General features: G+C 34.4%; 1 protein-coding gene across 1 annotated transcript; it reads right to left on the bottom strand.

Annotated features, from left to right (window-relative positions):
- Window positions 1–12,725: 12,725 nt before the first annotated feature.
- Window positions 12,726–17,546, bottom strand: LOC129249150 (TRAF3-interacting protein 1). Its single transcript, XM_054888808.1, has 5 exons — window positions 17,261–17,546; window positions 17,031–17,148; window positions 14,940–16,468; window positions 13,954–14,168; window positions 12,726–12,923 (listed from the first exon to the last, which is right to left on the bottom strand). Exons 1-5 carry the CDS (start codon window positions 17,390–17,392, stop codon window positions 12,776–12,778), a joined length of 2,142 nt encoding a protein of 713 aa, XP_054744783.1. The 5' UTR covers window positions 17,393–17,546; the 3' UTR covers window positions 12,726–12,775.
- Between the last annotated feature and the right edge of the window lie 2,980 nt (window positions 17,547–20,526).

Genomic DNA, 20,526 nt, shown 5'->3' with positions numbered 1-20,526 from the left:
GATTTTAATAGAAAATATAAAATGTATTTGTATCAACTTTTCGCTCAAAAACGCTCGACAAGTTCTTCCCTGCTGGATAATGGTTCTACCCGAAAAGGGGCAAGAGATAAACATCATTTCGTTATTTAGTAAATTTCATTAAAAAATATGAAAAACTGTTTAAACTTTGCTCAAATTTGTTATCGAACTTTTTAGACTTTTTAATATTAGGAAGTGCGTATGCTTTCAAGCAATACTCATTTCAGATATGAAACAATATTCTTGATAGGAATAAATCAACAGCTGGCCAAGTGCCGCAGGAGTCTTTCAAGTAAGGCCTCATTGGAATATCGATCAATCTAGACAGACATTTAGATATTATAGCATACGTTAATATTAACTTTTTTTTACCTTTTTTTTAAATTTAGTGCTTCCATTAGTAAACTCGTATATGTATTTACATACACTCATTTGCACATCCATAATTTCACAACACAGTCTATTTTACCTCAAGTGAATATTTGCGTTGGTGTAGTGAAAACTGAAATCTACAAACGTACCTTAAATCTTTCTGATGACTTCCTAATTTTAAGAATTAAAAAAAAAAATGCCAGGAAGCTCGTTTAGGCTTTCGCCAATTTTCGGCAACAAAGTTGAACCTTACTTTTAGACGCGGCATTTATGTAACTCGACAGCAAATAGGAATATTTTGATTAAATTATGATGAAAATGATTTCATTGAATATTCGTGAAATTCTTTTTGATTTTCTAATTCTCGATATTTTGTTTGTATCATATTTATGAAAGAGTGAAATAAAAATCAGTTTTATGAAGTTATTAAGAGTTTGCACGTTAAATAATTCACACCGCGACCAAATGATAGCACATCAATATTTTCACCACTTTTGACTATTTTCTTTTTCTTAATGTTCATTTGTTTTTGTAAAAATATAGGTTTTTGTTTAACAAAAATCATATAAGTCCAATTTCAAATTTTATAACGGTTTTTGACTAGAATTTCTAGAAAGATTTTTAGGTATGCAATTTTATAGCTCCATAAAATTGAGTGTAAAAAATTGCAAGTTTGAAGTTAAAAAAATATGTCATGTAGCTGTTATATGGAGAAAATGCGCAACAAGACAGCGGAAGAAATTGCAGCAACTTCAAATTTATAGCAAAATTTTATCTAAAGGATTCTAATTAAAAACAATCTTGCGTAATTTTTCAAATTCTTAGAAAAAAATTTTAAACTTCGATTTAAATATATTTTGTTCGACAAAGAGCTATATTTTTATTAAGAAAATAATGAGCATTCAACGAAAAAATGAAAAAAATAATAATAACTGGTGAAGAAGTTGATACGCTCTCCTTTTGGCGCTGGCTGTACATAAGCACATATGCACATATATCTGTGGTGTTTTAAATTTTTACGTACAAGGAGGCGCAAAGTTAATCATTGAATTTCGTTTTAAAATAACATCTTTACTAAAAAAAAAAGTAATACGAGTGAGAAAAATATATTGTGAGGTGGCGCAAAATAAATCATCCAATTTGGTTTTCGAATAACTTTATTACTAAAAAAATTTTTTTTGAGTGATAGAAATCTTTATTTTGACCTTTACGTGCTCCATTTCTTGTCTATTTGTATACTGCAGCTGTCTAGTTCACCAGTGTCAAATATGCTTACTTAAGGGGTTTTATACAGGTAGAAGGCCAAAAAACGCGAATTTTCCAGAATTTTTTCTAAGAAAAATTTTAAATTTATTAGCCTAAAAATGTGTACACATATTAAGTTATCTTTTAACTGTATTTTAAGACTTAGTATAAGTAAAAATATTTTTTTGGTAGGAGCTACAGCTGATCTCCGGGAGCTCTTCTCAAAAAAGACGTTTTGCGGTGTCCACTTTATCTCTGAACTGGATCCTCTGAAATTAAGAAACCAAACAGATTTCGTTAAAGTAATGTTAAATCTAGTAATTAATCCAAGAAATAAGCAAAATATTTTTTTTTTACAAAAATCCGCCATTTCTCAAAAAAAAAAAAATAATAATTTTTGACCAAAATTTCGGCCTTTAATTGTTTATAAAAAATATTTATCGGTGAGAAAAGATCTTCGGTTTATAACTAAAAGAGAAGTTCGTGTTAAAATTTGAGACTGATCGGTTTAGCCGTTTTCGAGTAAACCATTTTGAGAAAAATGCGTTTAAAGTGTGAAAAGCTCTTTCAAGCACTCTGAAACGCCTTTTCAATTTTGCGTGTAACTTCATATTCGAATATTCACCGCAACGTTATTAAATTTTCTGTGTGTATTCTTAAATATATGTACATTAAGAAAAAAGAAATAAAAAAATCGATGTTTTGAAAACTCTAACTGTATATAACCTCTTAATATTGCAAGACTTATAAATCTTCCGATAAAGTGATTAATTTTGCTCCACCTTGTATAAGTAGCACACGTTAGAAATTTTAAATACTGCTAATGATTTTAAAATTCATCTTAACAAAACCGAAATTGTAGTATCAACTGTTTTTAAGCAAGTTTCATGAGAAGTTTACAGATAGAAAAGCAGAAATGACATAAATTCATCTATGCGATTAAATTATAATTAACTGCGAATTTCCACAGCTCAATGTCTCATACAAGACAAAATAAAATATTTATACACCTTTACGTAATGAAATATGAATTTCTCATTCATATGAATGTTGAACGGAACCTTTATACGACACCATCTTCGACTATTGGAATGTATCTATCGGTTACTATGTGAAAAAAAATAATATTATTTCAGGCTCCTTCAAAGCGTAGATCTATTGCATGCATGGTTCCTTGACGTGTACCTTAATTATGTGAAATGATTTCATATTTAGATAGAAAACAAATGTAACAATCACGCTATTACAAATGAAGAAGCTTATGACAACTTACAAAAAAAGAATAATAATAAATAAAACGTAAGTCTTACAAAAAAAAAGTTCTTTATTTGACGAAGTTCTTCTTCTTAGTTTATATAGGAAAATTTCTGTTTACAACAATATATTTGGATAACTTTTACCGTAATTCAGTGGATTCTGATGTCCAGCATTCGTGCCATCTCTACGGTGGCCGCCCGGGTGATCTAGTGTGAATTATTCTGCTATTCATCGCCATGCTTGCTATGCGTTCGCTCGACATTCTGCGAACGTCATCTCTCCACATTTTCCTTCTTCCTCTAATCCACCGGCTTACGTCTGTTACATCACAGGTCTCTCCAATCTCGTCCTTTGGTCTTCTATCATGCAATGCGTATACTGTTATTGTCCGTAGTGTTTTCATTTCGACAGTGCTAATATACTGCTGGGTTATGGAAATGTCTGCTCTTGTTTCCGCCGCATACGTTAGAATCGGTCGAATGCATGCTGTATACATATGTATATTCTTATCTTGCTTTCAATGTTCATGTATTTGTTCTTTCATAAAGCCGATCTTAGGCAGCCCGATAGTGTTGCTGCTTTGTTTCCCGCAGTCTTCACTTCTTTCCTTAGATCCTTACTGCTGGTAATTTGTGAACGCATGTATGTGATCCCCATAACTTTTTCTATTGGCTTATTGTTGACCGCCAGCTTGCATCTTTTTGGCTGGTTGGATATTACCATTACATTGGTGCCTGCGTGTTTAAGGTTGAAGCCACTTTCTCTGCCGTTCGTCTTCTGCTGTCAACACAACATCGTCTGCGAAGGATTTTATTTTAAATTCACCAGTTGTCATGCGGAAACCCGCGACGGCTGTTTATATATCTATACTAACATTATAAAGAGGAAAGCTTTGTTTGTTTGTAATGAATAGGCTCAAAAACTACTGGACCGATTTTAAAAATTCTTTCACCATTCGAAAGCTACATCATCCATGAGTAACATGGATTATATTTTATTTTGGAAATAGGGCTCGAGATATAGGTCAAAACGTGGACCCGGGTAACCTTCGGACGTGTATGTACAATATGGGTATCAAATGAAAGGTGTTGATAAGAGCTTTAATACGGGGTAATTTTCATACCTATTGATGACTAGGGTCTCGAAAAATATGCCAAAACGTGGACCCGCCGTATCTTTGCACCGAATTAAACCAAACTTACGCACATTGTTAAGTAAGTATTGAAAATGGGTTTCGTAAAGTTTGGTTGTAATTCGGAGCACTGGCAACGGGTACAGCGTTCTTTTGAACCAGCCATAATGTCGCTTACTTTTTTAACGCTTGGGGCGGAACTGAACTGTCAAATTGATAGTGTGAGTTACAATGTGTCAATATTTCTTTCTGATTTGGATGCCATAAGGAAAAAACGTAAGTGCAACATGTAAAAATTGTTTGTGAATTTTTTTGGAGTGGATTTTGGAACAGTGAATAATTTCTTACGAAATTTGAGAATTTAATGTGAATTCCGAATGAAATTATGTGTTCGTGGAAAAAAAATTTTTTTTTGTGTTTTTTTTTTTTGAAAAATATAAATGGATAATGGAAAAATATAAACATATAAATTGAAACGAAAAATTCATGGATGATCTGGAAAAAAGACGATTGTTTATTCATATGCGTTGATTTGAAATTTAAAAACAATCTTCTTTTTTCCTGATTTTCAATTTATATTTTATATTTACTCAAAAACAAATAGAAAAACAAAAAATATTGTTTATGCCAAAGCGCTTGAATAAAGAATAAAGAAATAAATAATATGAAAATCATATATTTTCTGTTCTAAACCATATCTATTCTATTTTAGTGTGCCCAGCGAAGGGGGCCGGGTTTTGCTAGTACAGTATATGTTTGTAAAATTGAGCACCACCAACGTCTAGAGTTTCAACAAAGGTTTTCGGTAGCCCCTTTATAGTAATTTTTTCACAAAAACTGGAGTAAGTATCAAGTTTTAATGAGCTTTACTTTTCCAAGAAAAACAATTTTACTTGCCGTTTCCACATTTTAATGTCAGATTTTCTCATTTGATCATTGGTCTTCAAAGACATGGACGGTCTTATCCAATTTTTTCTCATCAAGCTCTGCACACCTCGAAGGAATAATGTTTTATATCCTTGACAGCATTCCTCGATGCTCGAGAAAATGGCTTAAACTGCAGTCTGATTTTTGTAAATTTTGGCTAAGACTTTTCGTCAAGCTGAATATTGGAGTGAGAACTGTTAATGAAATGATACATTGTGGGGTTGCAATGGAGGTGAGGTGAGCAAATTATATGGCTGCACACCACCAGAATTCATTTTCAGGTCGCCCATCTTTTCATAATTTCATTCCATAATTTCAAGAAAAATCTAAATTAGTTTCGCATTCATTTCTTGAAAAGTTATTACAACGATGTGTTTTTTGTTAAGAGCATTACCTATTCAGTAACATGCATGGAATATCTCCAGCCAGTCATTTTGCGAGAACCCACAGACCACGTTTCCCGACATAAATTCTGTTGACAAGTTCTACCTATGCTGAAAAATCATCAACTGCCAAAGACAAGGAACTATCTGCATCTCCGAAACAGAATTGTAATGGACAGCGTGTAACGGTTTGACGGTGGGTGAACAGCTGTTCTACTCCCGTCGGAAAATTTTGTCGCTATAACACAATTGTGACGGAGTCGGTTTTGTGGATTACACTTTGTAGTTCCAATAAAATTTTATTTTCGTTTGCTATTTATACGTTGCAGCTCATAGTCACGAAAAAAAGACTTCTTTCTAAATTATTGATATTTTGCGGTTTTACTTGTGCAAATCGAAAAAAGCGACGGTAAGTAAAGTGCCACTGCTGCAATTCTGTGCAATTTCATGCAATTAAAAGTGTTCTAATTTTAACAGCGGTAGCGTCAGCCCGTTACCCGCTGTCGCCTGCAAATCTGTTTAGCAAAATATGCGCAACCTTCGATCACGAAATGTTCTTTTGTATTATCATAATATTATCTACTTACATGCGTGACAAATTAAAAACAAAAGAATTAGCAGATATTAAATTTGCTAATCAATTATATTTAATATAATTGATGTTTGTTTATTAGTAGGCAGTATTTACACAACTATCACGAGCAAAGACTCACAATTTTTTACTCCTTTTATCAGACTTATAAGAAACGTTAAACTTACGGGCAAGTGAGTAGAACAAATTAACTGATTTGCAAAAACAAAATCAAGATATATTCAATTGAAATACAGTGTGGCTATTGTGTGGCTGACAATTTCTTTTAATGGAGTTTCGAATTTTTAAAATAAAGCTTTCGAAGTGCCAACCTTTAGCTGTAATCTATTGAGAAACCGTGATTAAACTAACTTTATTTCTTTTCATGTTTCGCGTAATCCTCTCTCAAGCGGTTGCTCATATTTAAGGGGTTAGGTGGGTTACAGAGGCTCAAAAAAAGGGTATTTTTACTATTTTTTTTTAAATATATACAATCATATATTTTATTTAAACAATTCAGCATATCAAAGATACATATTTAAACAGTATTTTGTGAAATTTTTATTTAAAAATTCCGAAAACTCAGCCGTTGGTACCTCATCTCCCTTAACGTCTCACAAAAAAATGCTCTTGCCGTGGACAGCATAACTCATAATTGGTTCATTTAAAATCAAAAAACCAAAAATATTTCGTTTGTACATGGATAAATCTCGTTACTGGACGAAGGAAAAAAAAATAAAATTTAATTTGAATTTTTGACAGACTTTGAACAAAAAAACACATTTTTTGGTCAAATTTTCGTCATGTGTTGGCTCGAAAAAATTAGTTGTAATAAAAATAAAAAAAAATCCTTCGTTCAATAACTTGATAATGTTATTCCAAAGATGTGTGCAAAATTTGAACAAAATCGCTTCATAACTTTTCGAGAAATCGTGTCCACCGACTTAAAAAATCGAGTTTTGAGATAAACGCGTATACCTGCGAAACGCTGCACTGACATGGCCTGATGGGCGGAACTTCTGAAGGGTCTATCTCGTAGAATTTTACTCGGATCAATTTGAAATTTTAGGAGAATATTTTAAACATATTATACTATTTAATAAGACAAAAAAAAAAAAATCGATTTTTTGAAATTTTCAAACCCACCTAACCCCTTAAGGGGGGCAACTCATTCAGACAACGAGTTTTTCGAAACACTGAGAGTATTTATTATCATAAAATAAATTACATATTAATATTCATGCTTACATCAATATACAAAGATTTTTTTGAAAAAAAAAAATGGCGCCGCCACAGCTGCTCAAACGTAGCACCTTTAATTTGCGCTGTGACAGACAACATTTTTTCATTAAAATAAGCCTTCATACCGACCTATTTCTCTGCTACCAATGCTGTCCAAACTTTTTGAACGACTGTTACTGACTCGAATGTTGCCGATTATAGAAAACGAGGGAGTTATTCCAACGCACCAATTTGGCTTTCGAAAAAATCCCTCCACAATCGACCAAGTTCACAGGGTTGTTAGAACCATAGAGTGTGCGATAGAGGAAAATAAAGTTTGCGCAGCGGTGTTCCTTGACGTCTCGCAGGCGTTTGACAAAGTTTGGCATACGGGCTTACTCCACAAACTAAAATTGATTTTGCCCAGGAATTATTGCGAAATCCTTTCTTCCTACCTTGATGGCAGATACTTTCGAGTCAGACTTGAAAACGCCTATTCTTCATAGCAAAAAGGAAGCGCGGGGGTACCTCAAGGAAGCATCCCAGGCCCTCTCCTGTACCTCTTGTATACGTATGACTTATCGGTTCACGAGCAACACGTTACTGCTATCCTAGCAGTTGGAGAATTAATCGAGACTACAATGACGAAATTGCAATCAGCGGTGAGTTCTATTGCAACATGGGCAAAAAAAAATAGCGCATCAAACTAAATAATTCAAAATCAGTGCACATTGTACTCGGTCTGAAAAATAAAACAATTTACAAGCCCGTCTACATAAACATAAATATACCGTACGTCAATGAGGCAAAATATCTTGGAAGAACCCTTGATGCTAAACTGCCTTGGAAGACGCAAGTCAAGGAAAAGCGTGAAGAGCTGGACTTAAAAACAAAAAAGCTTCTTTATCTTATTGGCAGACACTCTATACTGTCAACGAACAACAAACTACTGCTATATAATCAAATTCTTAAAGCAGTCTGAAGCTGTGGCATTCAGTATGAGGATGCTCAAGCAAATCTTGCATGACTATTATCCAACGATTCCAAAATAAAGTGTTGCGCAACATCGTCATACTATGTAAGAATCTCGACCTCCATCATGATCTTGGTATGCTGCTCGCCACTGACGTGACCATGGATCACAGACAAATTCATAATGCATTTAAGAATATTGAGGCATCTTAGTTTTTCCTTTTTTAATATATATGTTCAATAAAAATTGCTCGTTAGTATCTTTATTTAGTTGTACTAGTTGTAATTTCTAAAGGTTTTTCTGTTTATACTTTAAGATGCCTTAATAAAAAACAAAAATTAAAATAAGTTTGCGCTTTGCACTGACTCATTTTAAACGAAAGAAATTAAAATTTGAAGCGAAAAAGTGAAAAAAATCACTCAACCAAGTTGATCAAAACATCATTTTTAGTGATAATTAATATATAATTTGAGACACATGCATCACATCATTTTTAGTGATAATTAATATATAATTTGAGACACATGCAAGTTAATATATTTAAGAAAAAAAAATTTTAAGTAAAATTTTAAGTTGAGTTATATTCGACAGCGCGGAGAAAAACATATTTCGAGAAAAACGCGATTAAAGTTATCGTTCTTACTCATCTTTCGTTTGTCGCTCATCCCTTCTCTGACTTTATAGACACTTTTTAGACCTCGGTGGATGGTAGCTCAACACTACACACGCAAAACCAAAAAGTATTTGAAGAAATTCCAGAGCGGCGATTGGCTTTCCTGAAGGAAAAGCCTAATGAGCAAAATACCGGCCTCGTTGGAGCACGGACTTACACACCTTTTAGACTTAGTTTTGGAATTAAGATAGTTTGTAAAGGCGGTTTTAAAGATTCAGCAACGAATAAAGACCGACATCGTCCGAAACCAGTGTTTTTTTGCCATTAAGAGGGTTAACTTGTCAAAATTTTAGAAATGCGCATTAGGCTACAACAACTAAACTTAAAATATGGTTAATGGGTCAAAAGTTTGGTAGACCGATTTCCCAGATAAGAAAATAAAATACCAAAATGAAAACGGAAAATAAATATTTATCTTGAGCAAAAAAAAAAATTAAAAATAATAATTAAAAACTAACAAAAATAGTTATTCTTCTTGGGAAAGGAAATTAATAATGAAGCTCCTTGGTAAAACAAAAATAAAAGAAATTAAATTGTTGTATTAGTAAAATAATAGTCTGACAAAAATCAAATCAACCAATATAATTTTGGTAATTTTTCTTTAATGGCTAGCCACACATTCCTTACGCCATTAGTTAAGAGTAAATGCTTATATACAGGTAGAAAGTTGTTATGTCTTCAGTATTACCTACCAAAAATTTTCCGAAAAATATTTGCATAGACTTTTTAGTATTTAATCTTATTTAAAAGAATTTTTCTGGCTTTGCGGTAAGAGCGGCGAAAGTTATTCATTAAAAGAGAAGCTAGGATTGAAATTGTTACACAAACATGAGGGTCGCTAAATTCTACCAAAGAACCCTAGCAATGTGAATGTAATCATCTAGCAACAATGTTTTCTTTTGATCTTCATATGTGTTTGTAAATATGCTAGTTTGTTTGTTATTTGTAGACTCCTTCGCCGTTCATCAAGTTGCAATGAGTTGTTGTGAGTACATCTGGGAAGGTTCACAATTTTTCTGGACCAGCTAGTAGACCAGCTGGTAGAGCTGTAGTCGAGATATTCCAAAAAAAAAAACAAATTTATAGTTCGATTTGGTTCACACTAGGCATATACATATGTGTAAGCTACTTAAAAATAAATGTTTTTTTAACAGTAGCAGTAACAGATGAAAAACCGCTTTTGTTGATCGATTTGGGTCATGATCAAATATATACAAGGTGGCGCAGAATTAATTATCTAACATAGTTTTGAATAAGTTTTTTACTAAATAAAAAAAAATTATTTTGCGTGATAGAAATCTTTTTTTTCTTAAATTTACGCGCTCTATTGTTTGTCCATTCCGATACTGTAGCTGTCTAGTTCACAAGTGTCAAATATGATTGACGTACGCCCTGGCGATCATTTGTAAAAATTATAAATCCTCCGCCAGCTTTTATCAATTACCTAAAATTGTGTGTGAAAAATATTAAGACAAGTTTTTTCGTCCCCGCTAGATGGCGCTGGAGTCGAGATATTTATAGAGATGGGAGCAAAGTTTAAGGGGTTACATACATCCAGCAGCGCTATAAATGCGCTAAAATAAAAACTGTTTTAGAAGAGATAAATATAACAAAATTTTATACATTGTTTATTAGTACTTATACTTTATAAAAAAAATTTATTTTAAGTTTTCTTTACAAAAATTAGTATATAAAAAATCACGTGACTCAAAATACAATGAAAAAACAAATTGCTCCACGGTCTGTATCATTTCTTCTTGAAATGTTGATAGATCTGTAAAAAGTAAAAAAAAAATCTTGTAAATTAAAGTTGTAGGGATAGCCTGTCGAGCCGGATTTTTGATTTCGAAAAATTTTGCAATTTACAGGATTTTAAAAAAAGTATGCGTTTTACGTCAAACATGTCACATAATGTATATAATTTTTTAATAAAAATATCAAAAATCCGGCTCGACAGACTATAGAGAAAACACTTTCGAATATTAAAAAAAACCGCATCAAAAACTATTAAAAACTGTATGGGTTATCATGCAGACCGTGCCGGAAAAAGTAGTTTCGAGAAAAACGAGTTTAAAGGTGCAAACTTTCAAGTGCCTCAAACGAAGGACATCTACCAGTGCGCATCAAGCTCTCGTGTGGCAATTACATTTTCTACCATAACTTTGTATCTATTGGCAATTTTTACAATCGACTTCCACAGAAATTCGCGTAAAACTATAAACAATGATAATTTGTAAAAAAAAATGATTTTTGAAAATTCTGGACGCATGTAACCCCTTAAAGATTTTTTATGTTCCCTACAGTCGGAACATGAAACACTAAGCGATAAAAACACTTTTTCTAATAGCGATAGACCCCCAGCAGGCGATGGCAAACCACCGATCATATTTCTATAGTGAGAAATCTCCTCATAAAAAAACATTTGCCGTTCGGAGGCTGCATAAAACTGTATGTCCGTCCATTTATGGGAAATATAAAGATGCACACCACAAATTGAAGGAGGAGTTTGGCCGAATAACCAACAAAGAGCGTAAGCGCCAGCTAAATATAATATAATATATGTATGTATACGATTTAATTCGCACTTGGACATGATATACATATAATATAAGGGAAGAAAAGTTCAAGATACCATATATCACGCAACAGCTTAATAAAATGGCTTATAACGCCCGGAAATACAAAATTACGAGTTCCATTTCCACTGCCGTGGTTTTTTTATCGAAATTTTGCAAATTTTGACTCATAACAATCGCATTTCAGCCTTTCTGAGAGTGGCACACAAAATAATAGAGATTCAAATGCATAGTCAGAGAGGGACCATTCATAATAATTTTTCTGTGCCTGGGTTTCCCCGAACTCAAATTAGAATTTACCTGTTTACAAGGGAATCGCATTTTAGTTATTATACCGATTAGTTATGCACTCACATTACAGTAATTATTTCAGAGATTTAGCCAGAATACAAATTTATTTAGACACAGAGAAGGATTGAATTCATGTTGTTTTGGGATATAAGAAAATTTGTGGCTAATTAATAATTTAGCTTCAATTGTGTTATGTTAAAGAAAATCACTTTGCGGACAGAGCTTCGAATAACATCTAATGTAGGTAGATAGGTGATATGCTGGAATACCCAATTAGCACTAAAGCGGCGTTTTGATACAATTTTGAGACCCCTATCAGGTATTTACAGCCAACTAGAGCTGTTGGTGTAATGGAGCAGGTTGATCCGATTTAGGTTAGAGCATTGTCCCAGGCTGTCGAAGAAAGGAGCACCAAGTGACCTTAATCGTCTAGCTGCCAAGCCCGGACATTTATGGAGAAAGTGCTCAACAGTATACTTTTCTGAAAGATCCCCACAGCCTCTGCAATGGGGATTAAATGGTAAACCTAGTTTTTTTTGCGTGTGTGTCGATCGTATAATGAGTGGTAAGCTCAGCTATGAGTTTGGAAATTCAATGGTGTGAAGTCCGCAGAACTTTCTGCGTCGTGCGTCTAATGTACTGGGCCAAAGGGTTTCGAAATAGCACACGAAGAAATTAAGCTCTATCTGTTTTGTGCTCTTTTTGAGAAATAAGTTGTGCAATTCCTCCTCAACAATAGTTAAGGGGATGCCGATGACCGGGTAGAGGCCCCTGAGACCAATTCAGGCAACCCCTTCCTAGTCGAACCCCTCTAGTATACTTATAATGTAAAGTTCCTTTAGACCGAGAAGTGAAAATTCTTCTCATTGTAAACAAAAGTGAGACGTGATGGATTATAAATTTATTCTAGAGAAATGAACTATTTAACTTGTCTTTTTAGCATTATACTCGTATAATCGCTTTTCTCTTCCAATTCAAAAACTTGAACTATCTGGAATGTGTAATTATTACTATTGAGCAAATAATTATTAAATTTTGATATATATTTTTTTATATACATAAGCACATGACCAAAATGTTCCATATACTCCTAAGTACATACACATAATACTTATATAGTTTAAATTTTAGTCACTTTACTGGTCTGCAAGCATTTTTAATATTTTCTCTGAACTTTGCAATATTTTAGTACGACTCGCATCAATCATTTCTATAAACTCCTTGATGTTGGCTTCAATTTGCACAAGTTGGTTTTTCATAGGCTCCGTTGCCGACTCGGTGAGACTGTGAATACAAAAGTTAAACCAATATAATATAATATTTAGACAATACAGTGCGTGAAATAATTATTGCGTTTTGACAATTTATTTGTGTCCTATTTAATTTTAATCATTCTTTCAATGGCGGCCGCCGTAGCCGAATGGGTTGGTGCGTGACTACCATTCGGAATTCACAGAGAGAACGTTGGTTCGAATCTCGGTGCAACATGAAAATTAAGAAAAAATTTTTCTAATAGCGGTCGCCCCTCGGCAGGCAATGGCAAACCTCCGAGTGTTTTTCTGCCATGAAAAAGCTCCTCATAAAAATATCTGCCGTTCGGAGTCGGCTTAAAACTGTAGGTCCCTCCATTTGTGTAACAACATCAAGACGCACAGCACAAATAGGAGGAGGAGTTCGGCCAAATACCTAAAAAAGGGTGTACGCGCCAATTATATATATATATATATATATATATATATATATAGTTCATGGTACTACGAAAACTATAAATCCAAGTTTCAAGCTTAGTGCATATTTAAAGAAATTCCAAAAAAATGCATCAAATCTTCACATTTGTTAATCAGAATTTTTAGGAAAAATCCGAGTAAACAGTTTTATGGCCCATGGAATTTTGGTATAATAAAGTGTAAGATTTTGCCGCTTCATATCTCTTGCTGATTTTTGATTTTTTTTTCTGGCAGACTTTTGCATTTTCTTCATACAACGAATGCTCGCATGTTTTTGAACCACTTGAAGTTTTCACTTTATTTGCCAACATTCGATAGTCTATAAAACGGCCTGCTAGAAATTTTTGTAAAAATTCTAATAAACGCGAAATTTTGATGAAGAATTGATAAAGTTTTTTCTGAACTTGCCCAAAAATTTAGTTTGGATTCATAGAATTTTTTCAATATAATAAACTATATTTTCATACAAAAATTTAAACTAAATGAGAAACAAAAAAATGTTATAACTTGTCAATAAGTCCTAGTGCTATAATTATTTATCGCAGTGCATATATTTACATTTCTACAAATATTTTAAGCGTTCATACCTCTTTTCACGCCTAAGCTCGTTAGCCACCTGTGTATACGTGTCCCGCCACATGGTCAACTCCAATTGCATAGCGTCGATATCTTCTGGTATGAAATCCATTAACTTTCCAAACGGATTAACTGACTTAGTCAAATTTTGAATGACGTCACGCAGATTATTCATTTGGCGTGCTGAGCTTTGACGCCCAATTAAATTGTTGGCAAGGTCCGTATCCTGAAATCAGCGTAACGCTAAATGAGATTTTTGCTTCGAACAGAATTTTCTGTTTAAAATTCAGAATAATTAAGAAACTGTACATGCATATGCACTTTTTTTAAGGCGAACGTAAAAAATTAAAAAACAACGAATATAAAATGCGCTCAGGTTAAGCTAGAATTATCCAGTTATATTCGACAACTTCTCACGTGCGATATCTATGCTCTAATATAGGAGAGCCGTACAAAGTCAGAGAGAAAGCACTACTGGTGCGCATCGAAATTATGTTTGGTTAGTAGCATATCTTAGAAGAACACAGCGAGTTTCAGCCAGATCGGTATATTTCTTTGTGTTTGGCATTCGTTTGAATTGAGAAAGTCGAGTGATTTTCCCTTTCCATCACGACAACGATCCAACTCAGCTCTCAGCAGTTGTGGCCACAAAATTAATAGAAATAGTGTTCCAACTCGTGTCACATCCCCCTATTCTCCAGACTTGGCTTCCTCGGATCCCTCGGACTACTATTTGTTCACCAATTTGAAGAAATGGCTGGCGGGAAAAAAATTTTATTCAAACAAGGATGCAATCATCTCGAATGAGAATTTGCTATTTTTCAGACTTGTACAAATCCTATTATTCGGAAGGAATCAACAAACTAGAACAGCGTTGGATGAAATGTATAAGTTTTAAAGGAGACTATGTAGAAAAATAAAAAAAGGGTTACCCCAAACAATTAAGTAGTTTTTATTTTTGCATGGATCCTCGATCCTCATGTAAATATAATATTACCTTTTCATTCTTTCCATTTGAGCTATTTCCAGTTGGCTGCTGCATTAATTCTTTCTGCGTCTCGAGTATTTGTTGGACCAAATGTCCTTGTTGTTCCAAATTATGCTCGATGTCAGTCTCTTCAACACGCGCCACTTCCTCGGGTGACTCCCCGATATTGACAGTAGTCGCATCTTCTATGACAACTAAATTCTCACCATCGTCATCCAAATCACCGAAGCTCTCCAGTTTCACATTGGTACCTGACGATTTTACTTGGTCATTCGGCTGTAATACAATCTCTATGTTACGGTCCCGTCTCCGTGGCGCACCAGGGCGTGCTGATGCCGGTCGTGCACTCGGCGGTCGCAGGGAGGTTCTTGGTCGATTTGCAATAGTACTACTTTCACGTGAGTTCTCGCGTGTGAATGTGTGCTCACGCCTTACCTCAGTGGGTGTAGGTTGGACTGCGGTGGGAGGTGGTGCTGGTGATTGGATTTCGCCTTGGGCTTGTATTGTTTTCGGCTTTTGTTGTTGCGAATGTGATTTCTGTACAACTTCTGGTTCCTCTTCATGCCGGAGTTCGTTCTGTGGCGCTGGCCCATTTGGTATTTTCTTTAAAATATTCCCATTCATATTATCGTTTTCGTCTTTTATATTTTGCATTGGTTCTTGGATTGTTGCTTCCCGTTCTTCTCGAGCTGCCACATTAGCGCTTGATTGGCGACTACTCCCTGATGATTTTTTACGTCGTGCAGAAGACTTGCGACTTCCAAGCTCAGTAGGAGCTTCAATAGCGTTTGTGGTCATACCCAATGCTGAATTGTTATCCACAACAACTTGGGATCCCATTAGATCTTGCTCCGAGACTTTGCTGCTTCGTCTATGGTTTTCTATAGAATTACTTTTTGATGGTGTCTCCGATGGGCCTCTCTCCGGTTCAATAGTTCCAAGTCCCTCTAAATTGGTTTTCAATGTCAGATTAGGTTCATTGCTAATCAAATGAATAGTTTCCGTTTCCCTAGATCCTTCTACTATGTTAGGCGAAGAACTCTTTTCTTTGGTGGAATCAGTTCTGCTTTTTAAAAGTTTTGATTTCTCTGTAGATTTTTCACTTTTCTTAACAGTTTTATCCTTCGTATCCTTCGGTACATATCCGTTCCTTATTTTTCTAGATTTTTCTACTTCTCTGGCTTCGGTGGACTTTTTCGATGGTTTGTCTGATTTCGTGGGAGGTGAGGTAGTTTTACCGACTTTTTTAATGTCTTTAGTTTTTGCATCTTTAATGCGATTTTCTTTGTCCTTGGATTTTTCGTTTGTCTTATCCTTGTTCTTTTTGTCAACTTGTTTGTCACGAGGATCGGCTTTCGTAGAGCTGGTAGCCTTCTCCGGACCTTTACCGTTTAGAACTTGTTCGACAGCACTTTTCCAATCTAATTTCTTATCAATCACTTCTCCCATCAATTGCAGTAATTCATTGGTCTTTTCTGGCTCTTGACCAGCTACTATTTTTGAAGTCCGTACAGTTAACGGTTTATTGGATACAATTTCTGTGGACATGGAATTCAAAACAAAACATTGATTTCAATAAATACTTAATTTATTACTTATGCATGTATAACATTTTCAAGACGGTCCAAAATAAAGGCACAAAAGAGAAAAATAATGGAGCCGGAAATTCGATATTTATTTGTTTACTTATCGATCCAAATAATCGAAATGTGATTAAGATCGAAAAGTACTCGAGATTGATAAAATTGAGCTACCTATATTATGACTTTTCATCAAAAACATACACCGCATATCAAAAGTTCGATGACTCCGCACTTAGGCACTTCTTTACGTTTTGAACGCTTTAGAACACTTAGAATCGGAAAGAACCATGTGCTCAGAGTCTTGTTCCCTGAATTGAATAAGGTATTTATATTTTGACTTCTTACTAGACGAAATAGGAATTACTTCCAATAATTTTGAATATTAATTACAAGCCGCGCAGTTATTCTTTGTTTGCCCCACTTTTTTTTCAATTTCTTTGCATGAGAAGCAGTAGATATTTATTCTACATACCCACACTTTTTATCTACACTGGGTACTATATTACTCATTACTTACTTATGACATCAATCATTTTCTGCAAAAACCTCATCTTGTCATCGCGATCTTTGATGTTATCAGAATTCAGCTCCTCAGGCGTGTAAAGTCCAACAAAGCAACGAGTTTCTTTAATGACCTACAACGAATGGGAATTGGGTCAGTCAGCTTCAATTAGCACATACATACATATATGCATGCATATGCATATGCATGTGAAAGGTTTACCAATACCAATTCCTTCCACTTACGGCATTAAAGACATCGTGCAGAAAGCGAAAAGGTGGTTTTGTCAACAGCTTCTCCGTTAAGGGGGGCTTCTTCACGTATTTACCCAACGTTTGTTGTGTACGTTTTATCACAGCTGCATCTAGATCTCCCATTGCTAGTGATTATCATATGAAGTTGAGTAAAAATTCTATTTTTTTAATTTTATTTTAATTCACCGTAAAATTGCTAGTGATTCACAAATAGCCTTAGACTTTTCATTGTTTTGATGAACTCAACACATATGACTGGCTTTTGTTTTGAATTTCCGTTGGCTTGGTTACGCGCACTTTCACTTTTCGTTAGACCTTGGTGATGCCAATAGGCTTCATGATTATTTTGAGTGTTTTAAATTTATTTGGAGTTTTAGCGAAAAATTATGGTATGTCCCATCATAAATATTCCTACAACGAAAAGCAGTATCGATTACATACAAGGTGGCGCAACCTGACAGAAGATTTGTAAAATTTTGGCAAATGGCAACAAGACAACTGCAGTATGTAACAGACAAACAATAGAACGCTAAAAGGTCAAAAATAAGATTTCCATTATTCAAAATCATATTTGTAAAAAAAATTTCAAACACAAAATTGGATGACTAATTTGACGCCAAAATTTCCTACTTTACTAGTTTCTATTAAAAAAAACAAAAAAAAATGCATTCCTTAACCCCAACAACCTTATCCTTCCAATCCTTACTCCAGCACAAAAGTCAGCACATTACTTGCATTGTAGCTGCTAAAATAAGCAAAAAACAAAGAAAAAAACGACACAGTTACACATTGCATCAGTGGCACCAGCAAGAGGAAGCGGGCAATCGCGGTAATAGCGCAGACACACTAAATTTAGCGATATCCTCAACCATTTGCGCGATCCTTGTGCCAGAAAAATGTGACGCACAGATGGCGCTTAAAGCAGTAAGAAGGCGTTGCTCCTAAGCAACGACAAGTGGGCATTCCCACTACTTAGGACTGGTAGCGGTAGGCTAATCACCTACCCTGTCCGAAAGTAAATAGATTAATGAGACCAACGCAAGACTGAGTCTTGTCGAGGCCCTATGCTCCCGAGCGGAGTGAACAAGGAAAAGAAAAATCGACGCCAACTTGTATATGAAAATGGATGTTTGTACAGGTTGCGTCCATTAAGACCTACCGAGCTTTAACACATATAACTCCTGTAATAATCATTTCTTTTATTTAATTTTTTTTTATATTAAACACATTTTATATAAATTAAGATACTATGTGTGAAATATGACATCAGATAAATACTCACCATTTCATTCCATACAGACAGTGACTCCTTTAGCTTGTCTTCCACCACGTAATATTCGCAGTTTCTACTTTAATATTCTGCCATGAACGTCTTATAGTCTCTTTGCCATTTGTCTTTTAAACATCCCCATAAAAAAGTCGGGCGAAACTAAACGTTCAAATTTCATGTTGCAGTCTCGTGTGCAGGATGCTGCTCCTATTCGCGAAGGGAGTTATTCGACCCACCCTATATACTCTTATTTGTACATATACTCGTGTGTATGATATGTATAAACCCATTATGCTGAAGCCATTGGGAGCTGTGCTGCGTATGCTCGCGAAGATTTAAAAATTTGTTTGAATCAGATGGATGCCGATAGAGTTGAGATACTTCAAAAATGGTATTTAGGAATGGCTCATACTCAGAAAATATACTGATTACAAAAATTGGACCGGTTAGTTGACACTGAGTTGGACTCGTATATATTGTATTATATTATATTTATGTATGTGCACTCAAGTTCCGTGAAGGTAAATCTTTTTAACGAATTTATCTTTATTGAATTTATGTATTAGGTGGAATTTGTGCATTTAAAAAGAATATACATATACAGGCGAGTTCATGTAAGGTGATATCACTAGAGCAACTGATTTGTTTTTCTTTCTTTTTCGTTTTGATGACAAAGCGACCTTGTTTAAATTCTTATTGAAATTCGTGGAACTCGTGACATCCGTAGAAAGTATTCAGTTGCTTTTGACATTGAAATCACCAAATTGTAAAAATAGAATATATGTAAACTTTGATTTTGTATTACTGCTACCACCTTGTCTGAACTCGTCTTGGAATATATCCTCAGGTGACGTACAAATGCTCCGGTCTAAATTGAAAACTATAACCAAATTTCTCTTTCGATAAGAAACCACTGTACAAGAAGAGCAAAATTAATCACCATGTCGGAAGACATTTAATATGCGGGAATGGCGTCGTATGTCACTTGTGAACTAGACAGCTGCGATGGAGCGCGTAAGGCTCAAAATAAAGATTTCCATTACTGAAATATTTTGTTTTTCTTATTTAATGAAGTTATTCAAAAAAAATAAAAGAAAAATTGGATGATTAATTTGCGCCACCTTGTAATTTATCTGCATGAAATACATCAGCACATATTACAATTTGAAATATATATTTTTTCATGGGTCTTTATTAAAACATATATATGTACATATATATTTATTATATTTAACTAAATTTATATTTTAGATAAATAAAAATTGTATAACTTTCTTTACCTGTAGATATAAAAAAGTATTAGAGAAAAATCCCAAAATCACACATATTAGGCATTTCAATGTTTTTTAACCCTTTCGGTCCGAACGGGACTTATATGTCCCGGCAATGTTTGAAGATACCTACAATTTTGATGGGACAAAATACTTTTATTTCACCCATTGCAACTATTAAACATATAAAATAATTTGTATTTCCCTTAGCGGCTTTCCGTACCGAAAGGGTTAAGTCCCCGAAAATTATCTGTAAATGAAAATAAATAAATACATAAAATAACACCAAATTATTGCTTTCAAATTTGATTACAATAAAAGCTTCGAAATTTCCAAAAAACTTGTTTTACTTATTACAGCTTTGTGCTCTAGAGAGAAGAATTTACATGAGCGTTAAACTCAGGGTTGGGCATTATGCACTGCCACTCATTTTTAATTGCGAATAAAATAAGGGTTTCATTATCACTATTAGCCCCTGGTGACGCTCCAGCATGCTTGTCCAGCAGGCTTATATGTGTGCGTGTCGGGTGCTTGACGCTAATATCTAAAATTTTTGATTTTCATCATGCAAAAGCCGACAACAAGTATGTGTGACACGAAGCAAGTGCGAGTGTCACCCGACACGCACACATATAAGTCTGCTGGACAAGCATGCTGGAGCGTCACCAGAGGCTATATGTAAATTTTCAGTTTTTCAGTGTTTAACTATCCGCTTA

Source organism: Anastrepha obliqua, chromosome 1, assembly GCF_027943255.1.
Source record: "Anastrepha obliqua isolate idAnaObli1 chromosome 1, idAnaObli1_1.0, whole genome shotgun sequence".
Lineage (NCBI taxonomy): Eukaryota > Metazoa > Arthropoda > Insecta > Diptera > Tephritidae > Anastrepha > Anastrepha obliqua.
Note: the sequence above shows the minus strand (reverse complement) of the source record. Positions and strands in the feature narration are given on the sequence as shown.

Excerpts from the sequence above, each read along its gene's own strand:
- LOC129249150 (XM_054888808.1), bottom strand. The coding sequence starts at position 17,392 with ATGGGAGATCTAGATGCAGCTGTGATAAAACGTACACAACAAACGTTG. Across the intron at positions 17,149-17,260 it reads TGCACGATGTCTTTAATGCC|GTCATTAAAGAAACTCGTTG; the intron begins GTAAGTGGAAGG and ends CATTCGTTGTAG. Across the intron at positions 14,169-14,939 it reads CAAATGGAAAGAATGAAAAG|GATACGGACCTTGCCAACAA; the intron begins GTAATATTATAT and ends CGCTGATTTCAG.